This window comes from Artibeus jamaicensis, unplaced genomic scaffold (assembly GCF_021234435.1).
Source record: "Artibeus jamaicensis isolate MK-2021 breed Jamaican fruit bat unplaced genomic scaffold, CSHL_Jam_final contig_464, whole genome shotgun sequence".
Classification (NCBI taxonomy): domain Eukaryota; kingdom Metazoa; phylum Chordata; class Mammalia; order Chiroptera; family Phyllostomidae; genus Artibeus; species Artibeus jamaicensis.
This window is the reverse complement of record NW_026521842.1, coordinates 12,752,970-12,778,783: the sequence shown is the minus strand read 5'-3', so window position 1 is coordinate 12,778,783 and position 25,814 is coordinate 12,752,970. Positions and strand designations below refer to the sequence as shown.

The following is a 25,814-nucleotide window of genomic DNA, read 5'->3' as shown; positions in this document are numbered from 1 at the left end:
AATTAATAATATAAGTTAACTGACAAATATTTTTTGATGACCTACTACACACCTAGGGCTGTTTTCGGCATGCAGATAAGCTGTAAATAAGACAAAGCTCCCATCCTCAAGAAGCTTCTTGTTGAAAGACATTTTTGAGACAACAGAGGAAAACTGAAACAAATTGCATATTAGATATTAAAAACTTATTAATTTTTCAGGTGAAATATGATGATTAGGGTTTGCTTTAAAATGCTCCAAGAAAAAAAATTGAAGGGGAGGTGGGGAATAGATCAGAAAACAGCATAAAGCTGATGGTAATCTGGGTGATGGGTACATGCAGGTCTACTATTTTTAGTGTCCATTAAAAATTTTTATTACGAGTTTTTTAAATAAAGATTTTAATTTATTTTTAGAGATGGGAAGGGAAGGAAAAAGGGAGAGAAACATCAATGTGTGGTTGTCTCTAGTGTGTCCCCTATCGGGGACCTGGCCCACAAGCAAGGCATGTGCCTTGACTGGGAATCAAACTGGCAACCCTTTGGTTTGCATACTGGAACTCAATCCACGGAGCCACACCAGCCAAGGCTACAAGTTTTTTTAAAAAAGTGTTTAAAAATTAGAAGTAGTTATCAGTAAAAACCCATGATCTAACTGAACACATGAAATTTTAGAACCTGCCAATATTGCAGAGATGTGATTTTAAGGCACAGGTAAGATTCTAAACTTAGGTTTTAAAAAATTAAAGTCAAATTAAAATGAAGAAATTTGGTGTTTAATAACCACTCTCAGCTCCTGATAAAACAGGCAGAGCCCACAGTGAAGCTGTCTTTCATCGCTAGCTTTCAGCATTTTCCCAGCCTCTGCTCTAAAGTCTAAATTTAGGGGTTTATTTTTAGATTTTTTGGTGCAAATCTGACAAACTTACCATAAAATTTAGGAATAAAAATCACCCCCTTCCATTCTCCTATTAATCATTATCCTTTGAAATAGAATCTCATAATAGAGATGCATAACCTTTTGTGGATAAAAGTTCCTGCCAGGCGAGGTTTCCTAACTGCTATTATAATATGGGATTTGGGGTCCAGCAAAGGATCTCTCTGATTAAAACATCATGTCAGAGCCTGGCCTTCAGGTAGGGTGTTTTTACCTTTCTCTCCTGCTATGTAACAGAATTTAGGGAAAAAAAATCAAGGATAACTTGTTACGACAAACGTATTTTCTGTAATTTTATTTTTTCAATAAATTTTTTAGATTTCATTTTTTTATTTTTAGAGAGAGGGGTAGGGAGGGAGAAAGAAATGGAGAGAAACATTGATATGTGAGAGAAATATCCATTGGTTGCCTCTCACATGCACCCAGTTGGGGACTTGGCCTGCAACCCAGGCATGTGCCCTGATTGGGAATCAAACTAGCAATCCTTTGGTTTGCAGGCCGGCACTCAATCCACTAAGCCACACTGGCCAGGGCACTTCTGTAATTAAAAAAAAAAGTAACAACACACACACACAAACTTGTACGTGAATGTTCACAGCAGTACTATGCACAATAGCCAAAAAGTGAAACAAATGTCCAAAACCTAATGACTGGATAAACAAAATGCAATTTACGCATACAACTGAATATTATTTTTTATTTCACAGTACCAATTCATGTTACAACATCATGAATCACAAAACACTGTGTTAAATGAAAGAAGCCAGTCCATGTATTGTATGATTCCATTACATGAAATACTCAGAACAGGCACATTTGGAGACAGAAAGTGGACTACTGCCAGCCCTGGGGCTAAAGGGCTTGAAGGGAAATGGGAAGGTACTGCTAGTGTCCGCATGGAGCTGAACATTGTCCCCGGACATTTACAACACAAAAGAGTTTCAAAGTTGATTGTGGTGATGTTTGCACAACTTTTTGGATACACCAAAACCACTAAAATGTATACTTTGTGTGGGTTAATTTTATGGTATATGAGTTATAACTCAATAAAACTTTTTATTAAAACATATTTAAAGCCATAAAAAATGCTGAAGAACTGACAAGGGCCTTGAGTAATCTCAACATAGAGAGCTTCAATTGTCAGATAATAATTTAAGGTGTGAAGGGGTGAAGAGTTAAATATCAGATGTTAGTTAGGCTTGTTGCTAAGTCTGTTGCTGATTTACTCTATGGACTTTTTTTTTTTTTTTTTTAAAGATTTTATTTATCTTTAGAGGGGAAGGAGAGAGGAGGAGAAACATCAATGTATGGTTGCCTTTGGTGCGTCCCCTGCTGGGAACTGGCCTGCAACCCAGGCATGTGCCCTGACTGGGAATCGAACTGGGATCCTCTGGTTCATAGGCCTGCGCTCAATCCACTGAGCTACACCAGCCAGGGCTACTCTATGGACTTTTGGTCTTTTAGACAGAACACTTTCCATTGAAAGTCACAGAAAACCATCTCAAACAGGCTTACTCAAAACGGTAGGAATTTATGTTCCTGTAATTGAAGTCCAGGGTGGGCACTGGCTTCAGGCATCTGTTTCATTCGTTGCTGCCTTCATTGTAAAGCTGGTTGTCTCTATGTGGTAGGCAAAGTTCCAAGAATATGTGGCCCTCCCAACTCCTGATACAAGAGGAGAGAGAAGCTTTCCTGATAGGTCTTGCAATAGTTCCAGGACTGTCCAGGGCTCAATAGTTCACATTCCTGGAGCCAGGAATAAGGTTTGGTTCAACCAAGTCTTATGGTTGCATGGTTTCCCACTGAGCAGGACAGAGTGGCTCTCCAAAAGAAAGACTGGGTGTGCAAAATATACGTCCACTATGACAGGTAAAGCTCTAGAACGTACAAAGATTTAAACATCATTTCAGCCCAAGATATACTTGCTGAATTAATGTAGGAACACACAAAACAGAGCATCACTTTTAAAGTATCATATTTAAAATTCTTATTCCATAATTTTAAGAATAAAACACAGGTTAGGACAGATGCCAAGGTCATTAGTGAGATGCCATTTTAGCAGAGAGCTACTTCAGTCAAGTATAGACTGTTCCATGTTCCGAAATTCCATCCCTCTTACACAGAAGAGATATGTTGCTTTGGTAGATGGCAGACTTTTTGTCCTGATTCAGCTACAGGAAAAGCTAACGCTTGTCCAGCACAAAGGAAGAAGGTGGTCTAGCAGGAAGGGCTGGAATACACCTTGCTACCAGTAAGTTTGCTCTTTGCAAGCTTTCCCTTCTCATTTAAATTGGTGATAATCTGGTGGGTTTCTGATCCAGGATCCAAATGCATGCTTTCGGAGTGTGCTCCAGGCTTCCTGGTAGGCAGATGCAGCCTCCTTGTACTCTTGATATGTCTCTAGCTTCCGCACCCTAATGCACACAACACCACCAAACAGTTTCTCATTGAACAGCTCACCACCATGGCCAACAGGACACCTGAACAATCAACTGGACAGATTCATTATGAGAGACTTAGGAACAGGAGAATTTTGGCATGCTTGCTTTCCTAGACAGACTCTATCTATCTCCTTTGTGGGGAATTCACTACAAAATAACATGGATTAAAACAGGCAAGAATGAAAAGAATGCTAGTTTTGTCTGGTCCTGGTGAAATCAGATAAAAACAAAAATAACTATCATTTTTTTTGGTTGAAAGTTTTCTAAGTGCACATAATTTCCACCAGAGGATACAGCCATTAGAAACTCCTTGGCTGCATTTTCCCTCACAAAGCAAAGCACGTTCCATTTCATCCATACTCACCTCCTACATACCGACAGCCAACACTCCTCCCATCCCTTAGTTCTGACTGCTAATAAATAGCTGATATATTGAATAATATTTGTAATACTTATATCTAGTTTTAAAAGGTTTTCATTGTAACAAAGACTCTGTTGGCCAAACTTGAGTCAAGCTCCTCACAGCTCTCTTCTCCACTTGGACCTTGAGCTCCATCTTTGTACCTTATGGTTGAAGAAACTGACACTCATGTCTTATTGATCCAATTTTATCCCGCTTCTTAGCTCACTTCAGCAAAGTTGCTGTTTGCAGCAAAAATTGATTTCAGTTGTTTGATCCATTTCCTATAGCTTTTTGTTGGTTAATGGGTGGGACCTATTCATATGACAATGTTAAACTTTACCCGAGCCCCAAGTTCCTGAAAAACAGCTATGGGTAAGGAATCTCCCTGCCACCCTTCTATGTTCTGGGACGTGGCTGACTGCAAAGAATTGCCCTTCCCCGTGACTCAAATAAGACTCTTGGATGCCCCTACCGTTCACCTATCACAAAGCCAGACAGAGACCCTCTAAATTCCCATTCTTTGTCCCATAACAATGAACTGAATCCACTGACCAATCTTGACAAAATACCTGCTAACTTGACCAAATATCAGGTGCGCTTCTCTCCTTATCCCAGGCCCCAGAACTCTGATCCAGCCTCAGAATGTGTAACATCCCCTGAACAGCCCCTCCTGAGGATCAACTGGCAGCAAGAAAAGACATTTCCCTGTTGGTTCAATTGTCCTATCACATCACCTGCTCATCCCACTCCCCCATCAAGGTGCTGTTGAGCCTTGATAACCTCTCTGTATAAAAGAAGACTCCTTTCCATGTGCCCTTTGGGAAGCTTGCAAAGCTTATGATTGGAGTGTTGTTGCTATTGTATTAGTCCTCTCCTATTGTAATAGACTCCTTCTCTTACTACAATAGTCCTGTTGAGTGAAGTTCTTTCCTTAACTAAGTCCAGAATTGTTTTTAATACACAGAATGTACAGAAACCCACCCAGTTCCAATTTGATTCATTTTTCTGGACAAGAAACAAGCAAACCAACCACGAATGACTGGAGGGCATTGATACTAACCACAGCATATATGATGGTGATAACAGTGGCTAGTCTCTTCATATAATAGTTTCTGGATACTCCTCTGCTTCCCTACTGTGTACAATAAAGATTTTGGCTGGTCTTTGTTGCCAGTTCCTGGGAGGGAACCTCTACACCCTTAGAATTTCCCAGGGGATAGGACTGTCTTTATTATTCATGATGGACCCCTCAGATCACACTTAAGCTCATGTTTAACAAGGTGACTCATGGTGAGCCCTGGAGAGTTGCAGGATGGGGCTGGCCATGCCAGAAACACCAACCATGAGACTGGAGACTTGGAGCACTGAGCCACCTGATAGCACTATTACATCATGGGGTGGGAGGGGCATGTAAGATTAAGTTCAATCGCATCATGTGAACTACAATTTGATCAGTCATTCTTTTAATAACCCGTCCCCCAAAACTCTGAAGCTCAAGTCAGCTTTCTGGTTGGTGCTGAAAGGGTGATGCATCCTGAGAACAGGGAGACTCTGAGTTTGGGACCTTCCCAGACCTCATCCTACCTGTCCCTTCTTTTAGCTGGTCCTAACTTGTATTCTTTACAGTCAAAGGTAATTGTAACTACAGCTGCTTTCCTGAATTCTGTCAGTTTTTCTAGTGAATTGCTGAACCTGAGTAGGTAGTGGAAATCCTGAGTTTGTGGTCAATTGGTCAGAAGTGTGGGTGGCTGGGAGCCCCCAAGCTTGTGGCTAGCATCGGAAATGAGGGCAGTTTCTAAGGACTCTGCCCTCTATTTTGTAAAATTTGGCTCAACTCTGGGTAGTTAAGTGTCTGAATTGAACACACTCACCTGAAGTGGTTTTATAGTTCTCTACATTCCTGTTTGGAGAGTGATTTCAATCATGGAGTTGCAGTTCATAACCAATGATGTGAACAAAAGAAAAAGAGACTTGAGCCCTGGCTGGAGTGGCTCAGTGGTTTGAGCGTCAGCCTGTGAACTGAAAAGTCACCGGTTTGGCTCCTGGTCAGAGCTCATGCCTGGGTTGTGGGTCCGGTCCCCATCTGGGGGTGTGCAACAGGCAACCAATGGTGTTTCTTTCCCTCTCTTCCTCCCTCCCTTTCCCACTCTCTAAAAATAAATAATTAATAAAATCTTTTTTTAAAAAGTAAAAAAGAAAAAGAAAATAATTAAGAGAAAAACTCTTAATTATATTGCTCTCCAAGCACTCCTATTTTCACAATGTGTTCCACCTGAAGGTGAAATGAAAGGAGGGCCTGGAATGGTCCTAGACCCAATTCCACTCTTAGTCTCTTGTGACTTTGTACCAAACTACCCATCCTCCATACCTCAGATCCTACACGTATCTGCAAGCAGAGCCATGGGGAGGGAAGAGCGCGTGGTCAGTGGTCAGTGCCCACTGGCCTCCTGAAACACCACTCCTGCTGAAGCTTCCTGCTATTCATAAGCCAGAAATAAACCAGAAGTTTTCCAAAATATGAAAAACATGGGTCAACAGCATCACCTGAGGGAGTCTGGCCACTTGTCCTCTGAAATACTGCTTAGCAGCTTCTGGAATGATCTAAAGAGTTCCACTTTGCTGATTCGAGATCTGTTTGGAAAAAGATGAAGAGGATTTATTGTTTGCTATGTACCAGATCCCTATCAAAGTTACCAAGCTTCAAATGGTATTGGATGTGCCTGAGCCCCCATTTTCACCTGAACTGGTTAAGGAGAAAATTTAGACCCAAGGGTCTGATTAGGTGGAGGCAAAAAAAGGAATCTCATCTTAAGAAATGTCATCAGGCCCTGACTGGTGTGGCTCAGTGGACTGAGTGCTGGTCTTCAAACCAAAGGGTCACTGGTTCGATTTCCAGTCAGACCCTGGCCTGGGTTGTGGGCCAGGTCTCCAGTAGGGGGTGCTAGAGAGGCAACTGCACGTTAATGTTTCCATCTCACCCCTCCCCTCTCAAACAAACAAACAAATACAATCTTTTAAAAAAAATGTCATCAGCATGAAATCAAGGTGACAGGTTCAAAGGGGATAAAGGCAGAGGTGAAGTTACTAAATTGCCCCCAGGGTACCTATCAGCCACATTGGCTACCTCCTTTCAAGGGAACTGGCCCCTTGGGTAATACTACTTACAAGAAATGGAAATTTTATTTCAGAAACTTGAATGCTTCTACCTGTTTGAAGTCTACTTCCATGAGCCACCTGAGGCAGAATCTCCAGATTGTCCCTTTGAGCATTAAGGGCTTTTGAAGGCCAACCTATTGCTTCAATCATCAAGCTTCATAAAAGTTGCAATTTGGAGCAGGGAAGGAAGTGAGTGTGGATTCCTTACCAGCCCACCTGGGCCTTCTTGGTTTGGCTACTCCAGTTTGGCTGTGGCCTGGATTGTATGTGCCTCCTTCCTTCCCTCATATACACAATTCATGAACTGATCTAGAAGTTGGGGACCACTGTGAGTGCCCACAATGTGTAGTCTCATGTTTACACACCATACCTTTCACTGTCTTCACAAACTGTACCACCAGCTTGGATACAGTGGCCATTCTGGTACCTATGATATAGGGGATTGCAGAGTCTATTAAGAACCTACCTTTCCTGGAGGGAGCCTAGCCTTCTGAAGGAATCACTGCTTAAAGCAGAACTCTAAGCCCTCACAGGCTGCTCTTCTTGGGCCTGAATTGTGGTAAGTGGCTGTTTGCACTCAGGAACACAAAGCTGCTTTAACATTTAAAACCCTCCAAAGCCAAAAAAACTAAAGGAACTCATTACCAGATTAAAGGAGAAAAGTAACAGAACTATGGAAAATGTATAGAGAAAAATCATGTTAGAATTCAACATCAAATGATTTAAAACCTTTTACAAATGAGGACTAAGTAAGGTATTTAAATTCATAGAGGGTGTCTATAAAAACCTACAGCAAATACACGTCCTTAAAATCAGAAAGAAGAGAAGGGTCTTGCTTTTACTGCTTTTATCTAACATTATACAATAGGTTCTGGCCAGTAAGACAAGAAATAAAAGGAATAAGGATGGAAAAGCAAAAACCAAAGCCATTATTCACAGATGAGTGTAGTATTGTCAGTTCTAGGCAGCAGAGTAAGTCAAGAAATGAATGGAATGGAGGATTAGAAAGGAAATTCTACTTGCAAAAGATTATCTATATTAAAAACTTTCAAAAGAATTCCCATATAAATCAGCAGAGTAATAAGCATTAACGAAGTTGCTGGATACAAACACTGGCTGCAGCAGAGAGAAACAAAAAACTGGTTGCAATAGCAATGCCCAGAAAATGAAATAAAAATTACTTAAAATAGCATTGATAGTAGCCAGCCTGTGAGGTGTTGATTCTTGCCTTCTGCAATTTCCCCTGTGCAATCCCCTTGTGCCCCCACACTGAATAGGGCTGAGCTGTATAACCATTGGGAGGTTGCAAGTGCAGTGTGACTTCTGAGGCTAGATCATAAAAGATACTGTGGCTACTGCCTTGCTTTCTTGGATCACATGTTCTGGGAAAGCCAGACACTGTGTTGTGAAGATGAACACTGGTAGCCTTATGGAGAGATCTAAGTTGTGAGGAACTGAGGCCTCCTGCAAACAGCCAGCACTGACCTGTCAGCATCGTGAGTGAGACATTTCGGAATTGGATCCTCCAGACATGGTCAAGCCTTCAGGTGACTGCAGCACTGGCTGACATAATGGCCTGTAACCTCCTGAGTCCCTGAGCCAGAATTATCACTAAGCTCCTCCCAAATTCCTAACACACAGAAACTATGAAATAATAAGTGATAATTGTTGTTTTAAGCCCCTAAGTTTGGGGGGGATAACTTGTTATATAGTAAGAGATAACTAGTATAACATTTAAGAAATAACTCTAATAAAAGATGTGAAATATTTATATGAAGAAAATTGAACTTTACTAGAAAAAATATATACACACACACACACACACACACACACACATATACCTAGGAAAGCTATACATATATATGTAATTAAAAATATTTTATTTACTTATTTATTTTTAGAGAGAAAGAAGGCAGGGAGAAAGAGAGCAAGAACTCGATGTGAGAAAGAAACATTAATTAGTTACTTCTCGTCCGTGCCCTGATGGGGGACCAACCCAGAACCCAGGCATGTGCCCTGACCAGGAATTGAACTGGTGACCTTTTGCTTTGTGGAATGACGCCCAACCAGCTGAACCACATAAGTCAGGGCTGTAGTTTTTTTAAACATTACACAGTCACATTGGTATTTTCAATCTAGCACTATCTTTACTCTAACATACTTAGGTATACTTCAATTTATTTTTTAATCCCTTCATTTTTTATAATCCAATGGACCATATAGTCATTCTCTAGGTTGTTTGGTATCTGGACAGGGAGGGGAAGACAAAGACAATTTTCTACTTAGGGCAAAGGAATTTGCCTGTAACAGGCAGAGCAAAATTAAGGTTGTTAAAAATAAGGGTCCTGATATCTCATTGTTGGTAAAACACACACACACAGGATTTATATAAAATAGTTCCTTTAGTGCTACGCTAGTATATTAAATGTCTGTAACACCCCAGTCTGAGCTCATATTCCCTGTAGTTCTAAAGAAGGTGGTCCCGGGACGCCGGCACTCGGGAATGAGCCATGAGAAAACCTTCTTTCTCCCCAGCAGTTGCTGGTCTTTAGAATAAAAGTAACAGACTTGTAAATAATATGAAGCTTTATTTGACAAATGAAGGGAAAATCCATCTTAACCAGATCTCTCCTGCAACCCCTGCACCACATTAGAGGCTCTCTCATTCAATTCTTACAACATTCCTGTGCAATAGGAACTCTGAGTTACCCTTGCTTTATTGCTGGGAAAACAAAGTGCAGAGAGATAATTTTCCCAGGTCCACACGTCCAGGGAGAAAGGGAACCAGAAACCACAAAGCATCTACTCTTTCCACCATATACTTCCTCCCTGTATGGAGTCTGCCTTCTAAACGGAAAGGCAGCCACAACGTGTGAGATCTCAGATCATCTATTCCAACATCCTTGTCTTACAGATATGAACACATCGAAGCCCAGAGAGCAACTGGACTTGTTCAAAGTCACCTGGACAGTTGGAGACAGAGGAAGGGCGAGAACAGGAGAGCAGTGTGGTACTGGGAGAAGCTGGAGAACAATACTATGGGAATTTAAAGAAAAGATAGTAATTTTGACCCAGAAGGCAGCAGTGGCTGAGCTGAGTTTCTAAAACTGTGGATTCACAGTGAAGAAGAGCATTTTAGACTTAAGCAAAGCAGCAAACCGAAACCAGTCGGGTGGGCAGGGCCCATACCTTTGAGTTGCTCTAACCTGCCAACACGGCTCAGCAGGAAACACGTGACTCCCGGCCCTGTCCCTAGTGACCTGCTCTGCTCACACAGCCTTGGTCCCCTGAGAGGGGCTAAGGGTGTTGTGAAGCCAGGAAGGCACATGGGGAAAAACGTCCAAAAGTCTCTACCCACAACAGTTTGTAAATACTGCTCAAGTCCATATGCTAGGTCACCAGGAGGCAGGCGAAGTCTGCCATCTAGGCTGTTTCACAGCTGGTTAATGGCTACAAAGAACAACTTTTTTTTTTTAATCTAATAAGATGTAAGTTGTTATTGTTTGTGTTGAATCAGGCAAATAAGCATGTAAAAAAACCCACCTGTGAAATTTAATTATAACTCTACAAAGGCATAATACAAAAAAATGGAAAATCCACTTAGAGTGAAAAAGACTACCTGTAAATTGTGGGAGTCCTACAAGAGTCGCTCAGCACGGCTCAAACCAGCCTGAGATGAAAAACCTTTGGTGCAGGGGCCACCCCCCACAGCCCCTCCCACCCTCAGGCTATCGCAGAACACCTGTGGGTCCGTAGGAGGGAAAAACAGGGTGGATGAGACCAGCTGAGCATTTAGCAAAAGGGGAACCAGCATGACAGATGCATGAACCTCCAAACACACAACAGTGAAAACTGTGTCGTGTCCAGCAGCTCTTGAGCTCTACACTTCAGCAAAAGCCAAAAGCCAAGAAATAAGACCCTACTCCCACGGTGCCCTTTTTGCCAATGCAATCACCATGGAGCTTTATAAGCGAATCTTGGGTTCCAACCTTGGCCTACTAAACCAGAATCCCTAGTGGAAAAGCCCAAGCAAGTGTTCCTTTCAAAAACTCCCAGGGGAAAGAACAGTGTTTCCAAAAAATAGTACGGGGACAACTGGATGCTGAAGAATGAAGTTGGACCCCATCTCACACCTTATAGAAAAAGTAACTCAAAATGGATCAGTCAAAACATAAGAGCTAAAACTATAAAACTACCAAGAGAAAACACAGTAAATCTTTGGGACCTAGAATTAGGCAATGGTTTCTTAGATAGGACACCAAAAGCACAAATTGAAAAAAAAAGATAAAATAGACATCAACATTTTAAACTTTTAAAACACTCTCAAAAAGTGAAGACAGCACACAGAATGGGAGAAAATATTTGTAAATGTGTATCTAATAAAGGACTAGTGTCTAGAATGTAGAAAGAAATCTTACAACTCAACCATAAAAGATAAATAAAACAATTTTAAAAATGGGCTAAGGCCCTGGCTGGGTAGCTCAGCTGGTCAGAGCAGCATCCCAATATGCCAAGGTTGTAGGTTCAATCTCTAGTCAGGGAACAAACAAGCAGCAACCAATGAATGCATAAATAACTGAAAGAGCAAATTGATGTTTTTCTCTCTTTCTCTCTCAAATCAATAAATAATTTTCTAAATGGGCTAAAATCTGAATAGATATTTCTTCAAAGATATACAAATGGCTACCGAGTATGTGAAAAGATACTCCACATCATTAATTACAAGGACTGTGCGAATGGAAACCCCAGTGAGACAGCACTTCGCACCCACTAGAATGGCTTCAATAAGGAAAAAAACAGACAATAACAAGTATCGTAAATTATGCAGGGTAATTGAAACTCTCATACATTGCTGGGGGAAGTTTTAAAATGGTGTTGCTGTGCCCTGGCTGGTGTGGTTCAGTGGATTGAGCGCGGGCCTGCAAACCAGATGCTCGCGGTTTGGTTCCCAGTCAGGGCACATGCCTGGGTTGCGGGCCAGTTCCCAGTAGGGGACACATGAGAGGCAGCCATGCATTAATGTTTCTCTCCCTCTCTCCTTCCCTTCCCCTCTAAAGATAAATAAATAAAATCTTTAAAAAAATGGTGTTGCTGTTATGGAAGACAGTTTAGCATTTCCTCAAAAGTGAAACCCAAGGTTATCACATGGCCTAGGAATCCCATTCCTACGCATACGCAAGAGAACTGAATATGTGCCCAGGTGCTCCCCCTCCTGGGAGCACTCCTGCGCCTTTCCCTTCCCCCTCTTCTTCCCCGACAGGCGTGCATCTCCTAAACTCTAAGGGGTCGGACTTGCAACCAAGGAAACAATGGGCAGCAGCAGCTCATCCCAGGTAAACCCCCTGAACCTGTGTCCAAGGCCCCTTTTCTCCAACTCTCCAGTGAGCTGACCGCAGCCCCGCCTCGGCTCCCTTCTTCCCCATGACATTTCTAGGGAGCCAAAGCACCCCACCTGGGCTCTCTCCCGTTGCTTCTTCCCTCCCAGGCCCTTCCTTGTTACACGGTCCCTGGCTTTAATAAATGTAACCTTAAAATAAAAAGAAAATGTCCACCTCAAATCTTGTATACAAATGTTCATAGCAGCATTATTCATAAAAGCCAAAAAGTAAATAACCCAAACATCCATCAATGGATGAGCAGATAAACAAACGGTGATATATCTGTACAATAGAATATTATTTAGCCATAAAACAGAATGAAAGACTGATAAATGCTACAACATGAGTGAACCCTGAAAACATGCTGAGTAATGCAGTTAGACATAAAAGGCCACATAATATATACTCCATTTACATGGTATGTCCATAATAGATAAATCCATGCAGACAGAATATAAATTAGGGTTGCCCGGGGTGGGGAAAGGGAAGGGTGGGGAGTGAGTGTTAATGGGTATAAGGTTTTCTTTGGGGTGATGAAAATGATCTGGAATTAGTGGTGAGTCGTGAGCACACAGCCACCACCTCCTTCTGCCCCCGTCCGCTGTACCTGGCCTGGAGGCTTCCGATTCCCTTCTTCGTTGTTCCCTGTGGAAAGCCATTGGCAGTGACATCCAAAGGCTGCTCAGGAACTGCGGTCCAGCTGATGGCTATAAAAAGATAAGATTCTAGAGTGAAAACTATTCGGTCTTTTATAAGTTCCAGAGATGTTTCAATGAAAATTTCTCCCTCCTTTTGCAGACCCATGAGAGATGGACAGAATGTCATACACGATGACTGTCACTCGGACACAGAGTACAAGAGGTTTGTTCATGATTAATCATCATTATCATAACAACTGACAATCACTGAGCATTTATGAAACAGAATTTCTTATTTAATTCTCATAACGATCCTGATAAATAAATGATACTTTTATCTGGAGATGAATAAAGATTGAGGGTGAGAGAGACGAAGCAGGTTGCCCAGGGTCACAGAGAACATGACCTTGACGGAGTGTGGGTGTCTCCAAAGCCCACGCTATTGACCGTTTGGGTGGTAAACGGCCTCCCCAGGCTGGGAGGATGTGGCCAACCCCAAGGCACTCGGTGGTCTGGGGACAGGTTACTCCAGGGCAAGTGGAACCTGGATCCCTTACCTGCTCCGCAAGGAACAAGTCGGCCTGGGGTGTCAGCCCTTTTGGTCCGCAGGGCGCAGCGGCTCTGCTCAAACAGTAAATCTGACTGCTGTATTTTCACTTCCTGAACTCCGAAGCCTTTGGGTAAAGCTGAGATATTCTGACACCTAAATGTGAGGGGAAAATCACTCAGTTTAGGCACATTCCTTGAAAAAGAGAATAGGATTGTGGACCCCATTGCTGCCACTGTGTCTCAGTGGGAGGCAAAGGCCTCAGGAGGTGTGTGGGTTTGTTTGTTTATGGGGAGGCAAGTACAGGAGGGTGTGGGAGAAGGCAATCTAAAGCACATGAAACTCAGGGCTGCAGGAAGACCCCCTCCCACCACTCTGAAGGGTAACTATTTGAGTCACCACCCCTCACTGATTTTGGTAACACCAAACTCCATTCCCCATATTGGTTTTCAAAGATTTGAAAATCGTACGAGGAAACATTAATTTGTTGGCATCTACTTCCTAGGGAATCCTTCAAACACACCAGAAATCAAAGTTACCCTATAATATAAAACTTCCTTTGTTTCTCTTTCACATAAACTCAGTGCCAACAAGACGTTGGTTTAGACCTGAGCAGACAGCAATTTAAAAGTCTCAGGGTAGGGAAAACATGGAAAACACAGAAAACATCTTGGGCAGAGTGGTTAGGGTCATTTTTATTTTTTTTAAACATGTTTATTGGGATATAGTTTATATACCAAAAAAATTGCCCCTTTGTAGTATACAATTCAAAGTTTTTTAGTGCGTTCACGGAATGGTGCAAATATCACCACATTCTGAGTTTATAGTATTCTCATCAGGCCAATAGGAGACCCTGCACCATTTGGCAGTCATTCCCCATCCCCTTCTCCAGCTTCTGGCACCCACAAATCTACTTTCTGTCTCTTTAGATTGCCTATTTTGGATATTCATTATGTAAAATCATATACTATGTGGCTTCTTTCACTTGCCATAAGGTTTTCAAGGTTTATCCATGTTGCAACATGTATCAGTCCATTTTTTGTGGCTGAGTAGTATTCTACTGTGTGGACATACCATATCTATCCATTCATCAGCTGGTATACATTTGGGTTGTTTTACTTTGGGTCTATTATGATGAATTCTGCTGTGAACATTCATGTGCAAGTTTTTACGTGGACATGTGTTTTCATTTCTCTGGGGTATGTACCCAGAAGTGGAATTAGCAGGCCATATCCTGGGGCTGCGTCCCGGAGTTGGTTTCAGGAATGGTCATTTGACATAGGCTCACAGGCTGCCCCTGTGAGCATTCATCCTGCCTGCAGCTATCACAGCATTCATTGGGTCTGGCTGCCTTCTTTAGAAAGACCACACTTGAGTGGTCATCCTTTGTCACTTAGCTTTTCAAATATTAACACTAATGATTGAAGGTTTTTTAAATTTTTAACAGCAATATTTGTACACTGCAGAAAATTAGAAAACAGTAATCACAAAGAAGAAAAAACTACCCATAATACCACATCTCAGAGGTAATAACATTAATACCTTTGTGTACATCCTCTTATAATTTTTCTATATGCTTATATACTTGAAGACCAACATGAACTTATTTTATCTTCTAAATTGCCCTTTAGACTCATAGACAGAGAGAAGAATGGCGCTATGGTGGGGGGTTAGGTGGTGGAGGGACTGAGCAAAAAGGAAAAAGGACTCGTGGACATGGACAACAGTGTGGTGACTACAAGGGAAAGGGGGTATAAGGGAGATAAATGGTGATGGAAAAAATAAAAGAAAAATAAAAAATGAATTGCTCTTTAAACATAATAAGCATCTTACCATATTAAATTTCTTCCACAGGAGTCTTAACAAAAATCACTTGATCTATTGCTGGCCATTTTACTGGTTTCCTTTTTTAAAAATGACTACATACGAAGCTAAATGTTTGAACCTTTCCTTAATTATTTATTTAGGGCAAATTCCTAGCAGTGGAACTGCTGGAGCAAAATGCATAGATATTTCTAGGGCTCTTTGGACATATTCTCAGACTGCTTCTTGGAAAGGCGGTTCCAATGGAGCCCTCCCTCCCTGTCCTCTCACCTCTCAATGAGTGCTCTCCGCATGGCTTCCTGGCTGTACGGGCACTTCCCGATGACCACAGCTGACAGGTAGATGGGCTCTTCTAGGAAGTGCATCAACAGTGACCCCTGGCAGCCGAGGACGTTCCACCGTGCCAACTTGTCACTGCAGGACATGGAGCAAGTCCTGTCTCCCCGGCCTGGCTTCACTCGGAGCAGCCCCACCTGGTGGTACGCGGCACCAGGCTTTCCTGAGTCTCCAGCTTCCCCAGGCACACACTTAGCTCCAGTTCTATAAACATCCACCACTTTGGCACCACTGGGGGCCAGTCCAGTGGCCAGTTCTTCTGAGCTGAGATTGGAGCTGCCGACTTTTGGTGGGACTGGGCCATTTTCCTGATTGCCAAAACTCTGATGGTGAGCCTCACCGTTGGCAACTTTTCTGGCAGGAATCTTGGGCTCAAGCCTCATTTTTTTGGCCACAGGACTGTCCGGGTCTTCGCATCTTCTTTTACCTTCAGTAGCTTCCAGGTTACCACTGGCTTCTACTGATGGGTTATGGGCCCAGTCTTCACTGACAGGACAGCAAGGCTGGTCTTCGAACTCCAGCATTGGAATGATAGAGGCATCCCCGCCTACAGGAGAAGAAACCCCTTAAACCAGTGGTTCTCAGGAGTGAGACCAGCCACAGCAGCAGCCCTTAGGAACTTGTTAGAAATGCAGATTCTTAGCTGCATCAGAAACTCTGGAGGTGGTATCCAGCAGTTTGTGTACTAATCAACTTTCCAGGCTCTGATGCAAGCTCAAGTTTGAGAGCCACTGCTTTAAACAAAGCTTAATATGTCTATGGCCATACCACTCTGAATGTGCTTGGTCTCATCTAAACAAAGCTTAATATTATTCTCCCTGCTGACATGAGATGAATCAAGAACACTCGCCCAAACTGCCTAATATAAATCATCTTGATGACGACTCCTGACCTTCTCCTAGACTCAGTGACTTAGAATTTCTGGAGGGGAGGGGTCTGGAAAATGGAATATCTTAATTAAGATCCCAGGTAATTCCTAACACAGGAAGTTTTGGAAACACTAGTTTAGACCAGAGTTTCTCAACCTCCATGTTATCGACATTTTGGGCCATACAGTTCCTTGCTGTGGGGTCTGTCCTATACATCGTAGGATGTTTAGCAACCTTCCTGGTCTCTGCTTACTAGATTAATAGCAATCTCTAGTCTCACCATCAAAAATGTCTCCAGATGTTGCCAAATGTCCCCTAGGGAACAAACAGTCCTAAATTGAGAACTGCTGGTTTAGAACGAGCAGTTCCCATGTGCATTTTGTGGAGTGTTATCCCATGAGATGTACTGGAAAACAAAAGTGAGTAGCTGATTTCATGGTTAAATATTGGGTTGGCCAAAATTTCTGTAGGATGGCTCTAGTAGCACTTAGTTGTCTTTAACTTCATTCAAAACAATTTTGCTTGATTGTATTTTGGCAACTGTCATATCAGAGTGCATTTTTCATAAGCAATAATCACACCTTGGATAAACCTCATCGCCTACGATACTGCCACTGTGCAAAGCTTCAGTGTGCATTTTAAAAAAAGTATCAAAATTGGTGAACTTTTTGTATAGCCATTTTAACATTGAAGATGGAAGAAGACAAACAACACTTCCAGCATATGCTTTATTATTTCAAGAAAGGTAAAAATGCAACTGAAACGCAAAGTAAGATTTGTGCTGTGTATGGAGAAGGTGCTGGGACTGATTGAACATGTCAAAAGTGGTTTGTGAAGTTTTGTGCTGGAGATTTTTCACTGGATGATGATGCTCCACAGTCAGGTAGAGCAGTTGAAGTTGATAGCAACCAAATTGAGACATTAATTGAGAACAATCAATGTGCATTCTCAAAATATCCAAATCAATAAAGTTATTGGTGAAAATAAAAAAAATGTGTCTTTTGCTTTACAGAAAAGCACCATACAGACTTTTTGGCCAACCCAATAAGTTTGGCAAACAAAGCTTGCAACTTCCCCATCTTAGAGATGTATGTGTATATCCTTAAACTCTGCAGTAACTTACACAGCTGGTGTTTCCCTGTGCTGGTTGAGGGATTTCTGACCTATTCTGTGCTTACAGGGAATCAAACAAACAAACAAAAAAAAACCACCCCAGAGGTTAATAAAAAGCACAGCTTTCTGTTGAGAAGAGAGCTACTTCTTTGAACACTAACCTAATGTGTGCTGCTTTTCTACAATGTGTGAATAATACATCTGTAGCCTTATAACCCAAGAGTGGGAAAGGCAAGAGATGTAGCAGTGGGAGAGTTGCCAGAGAGGCCGGCTGGCAGACTTCCAGAGACCTCACAAGGTGACAGTGACTTTGGAGAATTCACCAGGGCTCACCTCCTACTCTGCAGGCTCAGAGATTTGATTTTGACAGATGCCTGAACTTGAGAGGCTGACTCAAGCTAATAAAACTCATAAGTAAGAGTCTGAAATAGCTAACCTATGCACAAAATTATCAATTAGTAATGAGGAATAAATGTCGGGAACACCAGAAAATCACACTCTCTATGTGGTGGTCTTTCTTTCTGCACACAAACCATGGGTGGACAGCATGTTTAAAAATTTTTTAAATGATCCAGGGAAGTTACATCAGTGGTTCTAGACTTTGATTTCATAGACAAGTAAAACTTCCAGAAGATTTTCCAGAAGGTGGCCAACTTTTTATTCCATAAAGTAAGATCTTTAAAAATCCCAGCTGTAATTATTAGAAATGATGAAACTCTCATAAACCTTAAATGGAAAGAAAGTAGCTTTTTAAAAAACTCACTACATAACACTTATTTTCTTGTAGATCAGTAAGTACCCTCTCACAGAGAAGTACCAGCCTGTGGATATACTGGCTGATTAGGCAGCGGTCAGGCTAGTTTGATCCCCAGATTGTATCTGTCTCCACATAGGACTACTGAATCAGCCAGGCCCTGGCTACTCAAAGTGTGGTCCACAGGCCGACACCACTGGCACCAACCATGAGTTAATTAGAAATGTGCAACCTCAGGCTCCACCCCAGAATCTGAATCTGCATTTTAGCAAGATCCCTGGGTGATTCATACAGCATACTACAGTTTGAGAAGCACAGAGTTAGGAAACATCCTTTGGCCCCTGGACCAGAGCACTCACTAGTGAGAACACTGTGGATGACCCCTGCCTACCTCTGTAACTCTTTTTCAATAGACTTATTGTTTCTTGAGCTGTATTATATTTTTGATTTATGATCAAGTCTTGACAGCAATTCTGTCTCTTAAAGTGATTACCTATCTCTGCTCTAATAGCATGTATTACTCTTAAAGTTTAATAGTCAGAGGGTAATTTTATATCCTCATTTCAAAGTATTTTGGGTGAGGAAATTTTACTGCTGTCCCTGAGTTGTTGTCTACAAAGGGCAGAAATGATTCTTAATTTTCAAGACAGGAAAACAGGGGACCGAACTGACTCTGTAGGCTAGGTCTGGTCTTCCCGCTTAATGCAACCACAGCGTCTGAGCATCCCCTTAAAATTCATGAACGTCTACCTTAACGTCAACATTCTCTAAAAGACTCTATGAGAGTCAGCAAGGGACTAGTCTTATTCCCTGCTATGTACCCACTATGTCACACTGTCCCTGACAAGTAGTAGAAGATACCTGTTTAATGAATGAATGAGTAAAATGAGTTTGGCCTTCTAACCTTACTGCTGGTTTCGGACCTGGTGGGGTTTCAGCTTTAGGCTTCCCAGTCCTGACTGGTAACTGAAAACTGAGTGAGTTCCCCCCCACAACATCCCCAACCCTGCCTTTTCTTGGCAGAGAAATGATCAGGCATACTGGTCTGTTCACAAAGAGGCACTATTGCTGGCTGTAGCTACACTTCAGCCAGAAGTGCTTTTTTGAGGAACATATCTATGGATATGACAAATAAAAGGAAGAAGATGATACGACATTAATCCACAAGCTTAAAATGTACTTACAGGGCGTATGGCTGGAGAAAAATATAAATGACAGGTCTGGTTTGAGTTTCCACAGTCCTCTCTGAGTTCCTGGCACAAAGATGCTATCCTCCTTCAGGGCGGCCACCAAGTTAAGTTGATGGAGAAGGTACCTAATGGGTGCGGGATGTTATCAGAATGAACACCAGTCTCTGTGGTAAAGGAGAAGATTCTGGCTGGGTGATTACTAAGAAAGAAAGATCTAAAGACCAATGGGATGGACAATGGTCTTAGAATTATGAGAATAATCCAGACCAGTGATTCTCGAAGTGTGGTCCTTATACCGGCAGTGTAAGCATCATATGGAATTTGATAGAAATGCAACTTCTCAGGCTCCTCCCTTGACCTGCTGAATCAGAATCTCTGGGGGTGGGCCCAGCAGTCTGGATTTTAGCATACCCTTTACGTGATTCTGATGTACCCTCAAGCTTGAGAACCACTGTATAGAGTAGTGCTATTCAAAGTTTAGTTCATAGCCTAACAAAATCAATTTAACTCAGGAGCTTACTAGAAATGCAAATTCTGAGGCTCCCAAACCTGGCCAAATCAGACTCTCTGGGGATGTGACTTTACCTTTGGAAACTCCTTCTGGCAATGACCTCGGCATGGCTATCGTTGAGGATGTCTCCTGTGGCAAAGACGGGACAGTAGTGAAGACAGATGGAACCTGGAGAAGCTCTGGTATTTAGAAGCAGAACACAGTAATTTCCCTCCTCCAGCACCCAGGATGGCCATGTAGCTCTGGAGGGCTTTGCCAGAAATTATCACAATCACTAATGGCAATGCATTTACAGATGGGTTCCTCAACTTGGCACTTACTGACATTTTGGATGGGAAAATTCTTTGTTGTGGGGTCTGTCTTGTGCACTGTAGGATGTTGAGCAACACTGCTGGCAAGCCAGCATATTTTCCTTCCAGTCTTGTGACAACCAAAAATGTCTCCAGACATTGCCAAATGCCCCTTGAAGTGCAAAATCTCCCCCAGCTGAGTACTACTAATCTATAGGGAAATCTTTATCTGGAGGACAGGGGTCCAGAGCTGTTGTGCCCTGTTATCACACTGGTGTTCATAAAGAAACCACCTCATGGAATTCAGTCCATAGTGGTCCTGGAGTAGCCTCCTCATATACAGGAGGACAAGCTAGGAAAATGGGGGAAGCAAACTCCAGAGGCCTCTGCTAACTGGAAGCAGAAGGTGAAGATGCCAGATCTCTAAGGAATTTCCATATTCTTTTTGGTGCCAAAGTCACCATTTAATTCCAGATTGCTTTCTTCGGTAAGATAATGTGGATTAGCTAAACTCAGGAAACTTCTGGTTTGAGTGTGAAAATACTGGCCAACTTTCAACCCATTCAGAAAGCCTGTTTCCTGGCAGCCTCTGCTTCTGTTGTTTATTTTCACGTGAGCTCTGGCCTTCCAAATGGAGCAACAGCAAGTGTGAACTGAAATGGCAGCCACCTCAGTAACATGACCCCTTTGCTATGAAGAGGACAGGAAAGAGCAACATGGACAGTTTCCAAAGCTCCCTAGACAGGCACTAGTTAGATCCCATGTGGGCTTACCGCTCTTCCTCATTTTGGACTGGCCAATGCATTTCGTTCCTGTTCCCATTGAGACAACTTCCTTTGTCACTGAGGGGGAAAAACATAAATTGTTAAGTGAGCTTTCAGAAACTGAATGGTCCCCAGTCCTCAGGTTTAATAAATGTGCACATTCCTCTAGACTGGAGCATTCCCCAGAGGCTGACCCACCTGCAAAGACCACTGCCCTTCCAGCAGGGCTCTCTCCTACGACTTACATCACTGCGCCACCTGGTGGAGAGCTGGGAGAACATGCCCAACAGCACAGTTTATACCTGGCGACAACAACGGCCCCTGTAGAGCCCTGTATATTCTACCATCTCTGACAAGGAAAGGAAGAGTTTCAAGGAGAAAAAGTCTCACCTTGCACCTGTTTGTCAGGGCAGTCACAGGCCTGGTCAGTTATAGGCTGTATCTTCACTACGGCTGCTAGTAACGTCCATTCACGGTTGGGCTCTGGCTTCCCCTGCTTGGGCAGCCTAGTCCGATAGTGTTCATAACACAGGCTCGCAATCTCATCCGGGGTCCACATGGTCTGCGCTGGTGCTGAGACCCTAACCAAAAACCACAACCATCAGAAGCACAGGAGCCTTTCCCTTCCCCCTCTCCTTCCCCCAAAGATGTGCATCACCTACACTCTAAGGTGTAAGACTTGCAATCAGGGAGCAATGGGCAGTGGTATCTCGTCCAGGGCTAAACCTCTGAACCTGTCTCCAAGGCCCCCTTTTCTCCGACTCTCCAGTGAGCTGACAGCAGCCCTGCCTTGGCTCACTTCTTTCCCTTAGTAAATGTACTCTCAAATTAAAAAAAAATACAGAAAGGAAGGTCAATGCACAATGCTACACCCCGGCATCAGTGTGCTTCAACGGGCTTTCAGATGCAGCCCAACCACATTCATACTTCGGTTCTCTAGCTGAAAATTACTCCATGGGTCATTTTCCCCCACTTCCTGCCGCTTTTAATCTTTAAGGAAAAAGCATAGTCTCAAATCCCACCACCACAAGATACCCTATTTCTTTAAGGTGTTTTTCAATCCTCTTTTTTAGGAATTTTATTTTTCTTTTTTCCCCCACACATTGGTTCTTCACCTCCCTGTAAAAATCTCCCACTGATGCCCCTTTCAGGAAAGCAACCCTTTAATTTCTCTGATAATGCTTTTTCAGAGAAAAGAAACCACTGGGCTCGTCACTTTCAAGTGACGAGCTCAGTGGTTTCTCAACAGTCAAGTGTTCTCACAGGAAATTTTGAAGAATGTGGGCTTTGGAGCCACCCTTCCTGGGTTCCGATTGTGGCTTTGCTTATATTAACTGTGTGGAATTGGACAGATGAACCTACGTCTGTTTCTTCATCTGCTAAAATAGGAATAACAAACATTAGTATTTAATCTATGGGGTTATTGTGAGGATTAAATAATATTTGTAAAAAGTAACTGCTGCCTTGGATGGGAAGCTCAGTTGATTAGAGCATCGCCCCAATAGGTCAGAATTTTGGGTTCGATCCCCGGTCAGGGTACATACAAGAATCAACCATTAAATGCAGAGATCAGTGGAATAACAAATCAGTATTTCTCTCTTCCTCTCTCTCTCAAACCAATTTTTTGTTTTATTTTTTCTCTAAATTCAATTTAAAAAATTAAAAAATGCTATAATATTGAGCAGTTTTTACTTACTGTCAACTGATTAAAATATTTCTTTTTAATATTATTAAAAAGAAACTTCAATTTCTCTGATTGATTTGCCTTGAGCTCCTTGAAAGGGAGGGGAGCTGTAAGTGGGAACATAAAGCCACGAATAAAAACCATTCATTAGATCAGACCTGAAAGAGGCCTAGGTTACTTTGCTAGAAACTCTCCCACTCTTGACTATTGACTTTATCAATGATGTCATTTGGACTCATATATATGAAATCTTCTTTGTAGAAAACGGGAACATATAGTAACCAGGACAAAGCTAAACGTTTAAAAAGAAAAAAGACGTTACTGAGCCCCAATGCATCCACCCTTCTGAAACCTGATGTTCTCCAATAAGCTCCTTATCTTGTGCTAAATTAACTTCTTAAGGAGGACCTTAGACCAGTGTGGCTCTAATGGCCATGGTGGACTAGGTAAGCAAACCAAGATCTAAGCCTGCAAATGCTTCAAGGTGTGGAGGAAAAGGGGGCCACATATTAAACCTGACAAGCTTAGGGGAGGCCTGCATGGCAGGCTTACAAACTCAGAGACCAAAAGTACCTACATGGATGGTCTGCACACAAAAATTCCTAATGATGTGGGTCCACTGGACATCGCTCTGCAAAGCAAAATGTTGCCGGTTTGATTCTTGGTCAGGGTGCATGCCTGGGTTGCTGGTTCTGACCCTGGTCAGGGTGAATATAAGAGGCAACTGATTAAAGTTTCTCTCTCACATTGATGTTTTTTCTCCTTCTCTTTTTTCTTCTCCCTCTCTCTAAAAATAAATCTAAAAAAACTTAAGAAAAAAAGTTTAAAGAAATCCTAACTAAAAGCGAGTTATGGTGGGTAGTAACATCCTAGGCCTGTAGCTTCCTCGACAAAGTTCAAACTTTACCTTAAGTGAAAATGTCTATTGTCTTTTGCATCTAAGATAACATACTTTTGAAATATCAGAGTAATCTTTTCCAGAACCCCTTATTGTTACCTTGTTTCCCATATACCAACTCTATGTGCTATGTTAACTATTAACTATCCTGTACCCACCAATGTAAAAACTGTGTTTCTTTTGCCTTTTTTATCCAATCCCAGAGATTTCCCTGCTTAGCTTTCTCCCCAGCCCCCTTAATCTACATGGATTTCATGTAACCCTCCTTACATTTCCTTTTATTCTAATATATAAAATGAACTGCAGAACAGCCATTCTCCAGACTATTTTTTCAACCCATCATGATTGTGTTTCCTGGCAATTGTCAGTTTGGCTCAAATAAACTCATAAAAATTCTCCCTAGGTTTGGACATTTCTTACCTGAACAAAGCTTATATCAAAACACTAAGGACAATTAATCACAAACAGCCAATTAGGCTTTAAACTAGAGCCAAACAAATTATTTCCTTTCTTTTTAAAAAGATTTTATTTATTTTTAGAAGGGAAGGGAAGGGAAGGAGAAAGAGAGGGAAACATCAATGTGTGGTTGTGTCTTGTGAGCCCCTTGCTGAGGACCTGGCCCAGAAGCCAGACATGTGCCCTAGACTGGGAATTGAACCTGCGACCCTTTGGTGCATAGACCCACAGTCAATCCACTAAGCTACACAAGCCAGGGTGCAAATAATTTCCTTTCTGGTTTAGGCACTTTCTGTCTTTCCTCTAGCTGTACCTGCAGAGTGCTTTTGGTTTGGTGCTGGCAGATTGGTATTGATTTTTGCTCAAATAAACTCTTGAAAATATTAATATGCCTATTTATTTTTTAACAGTTTACATGTGCAGATCTGGTATTGCAATAATTGGTTATGGAAAATCGGACCATAGTGATTTAAACAAGGATCTGTCAGGAACTGACATAGGTTGTTATTTTAAAGTCAGAAAACCAACATAAATCTTCCATATATTGGAACAAAAGAAAAGTTTGGGTGATTCTAAACTCCTCCATTTGGATTTCCCCCTCGTTTCTGAGAGGGGTGGAAGGTGGCTATCACAAGGTAGTATATTTTATGAAGGCAGATACTCAGAAAACCGACCTGTAATGAAACTAGATACATCACAATCCCAGAGATTTCCCTGCTTATCTTTCTCCAGCCCCCATTAACAACCATTAATAGCAGCCAAGGAAGACGGAACTTGCTAGAAGAAACGTTGACTCCCAGAGATGAAGCCTCCCAGAACTATACCATCACCTCATTCACATAGTTAGTCTGCTTGAGTGTGCACAATGGTTGAATGTCTTTGATATACTGAATCCACTAAAATTCAAATCCACTCTCTCTCTCTTAGCTCTTGAATAGCTTCTTTCAGTGCAACAACAACTCGGTTAAACAGGCCTTCCCCCCCGCCCCCCACAACCACTTGTTAGAACAATAACAAAAGGCTTAAGAACCCACTTCCTTTCCAAATAAAAATTAAGGTAGATCGGCTTCCAGCGGGGCGGGGGTGGGGGACTGGGGGGAAGGGTTTAAGCGGTGCTGGGAGGACCATAAGCCTACTTCCCTCAGGCCCCCTCCTCAGTACCCTGGGAGGCTGGCTCTCTTCTCGACTGGCTCTAGAGGCCCAGGCTTGGGCCCATTCAGCTAGTTACAAGAGTGACTCAAGGTTACAAGATAGACTCCGGCCCAGAGGGCAGGGATAAGGTGCGCACCTGCCTCTCGCGTCTTGCGGCGGGCGGCTGCAAGTGCACAAAGCCCCGTGCTCGCTCTACACGTGGCGTAACTTAGCACTTCCGTGAAAGCAGCGGCACTTTTCGTGCTGTGCTTGGTGGGTGGCAGGGTCCTCAACTCCACCGACTCCAGAAGCTCCAGAGTCCCCCAACCTCATTCCAGGTCCCTCCGGAGCAAAACCCATCACGTCACAGTAGCTCCCCGCCCACCTTTAGGACGCGCACGCTGGAGGAAAGGAACGGAGCCCAGGTTGCGTAGGGAACGTGACGTCACAAAGAGGCTGCCCCCCCCAGGCCCCGCCCCCAGTAGTGCGCGGTGAACGCTGGCTCCTGTAGTCCTT

At 42.6% G+C, this 25,814-nt stretch overlaps 1 protein-coding gene across 5 annotated transcripts; it reads right to left on the bottom strand.

Moving 5' to 3' along the window:
• Positions 1–1,302: 1,302 nt before the first annotated feature.
• ADAT1 (adenosine deaminase tRNA specific 1) lies at positions 1,303–25,742 on the bottom strand. 5 transcript variants are annotated; one of them, XM_053666759.1, is made up of 10 exons: positions 25,684–25,742; positions 21,520–21,710; positions 21,139–21,207; positions 20,150–20,204; positions 19,559–19,689; positions 15,573–16,185; positions 13,489–13,634; positions 12,901–13,000; positions 6,304–6,390; positions 1,303–3,329 (listed from the first exon to the last, which is right to left on the bottom strand). In XM_053666759.1, exons 2-10 carry the CDS (start codon positions 21,686–21,688, stop codon positions 3,197–3,199), a joined length of 1,503 nt encoding a protein of 500 aa, XP_053522734.1. In that variant the 5' UTR covers positions 21,689–21,710; positions 25,684–25,742; the 3' UTR covers positions 1,303–3,196. The 5 variants fall into 5 exon arrangements, with proteins under 5 accessions (XP_053522734.1, XP_037000634.2, XP_053522733.1 ...); XM_037144739.2 differs by lacking the exon at positions 25,684–25,742 and adding an exon at positions 25,456–25,676; XM_053666758.1 differs by lacking the exon at positions 25,684–25,742 and adding an exon at positions 23,391–23,488.
• Between the last annotated feature and the right edge of the window lie 72 nt (positions 25,743–25,814).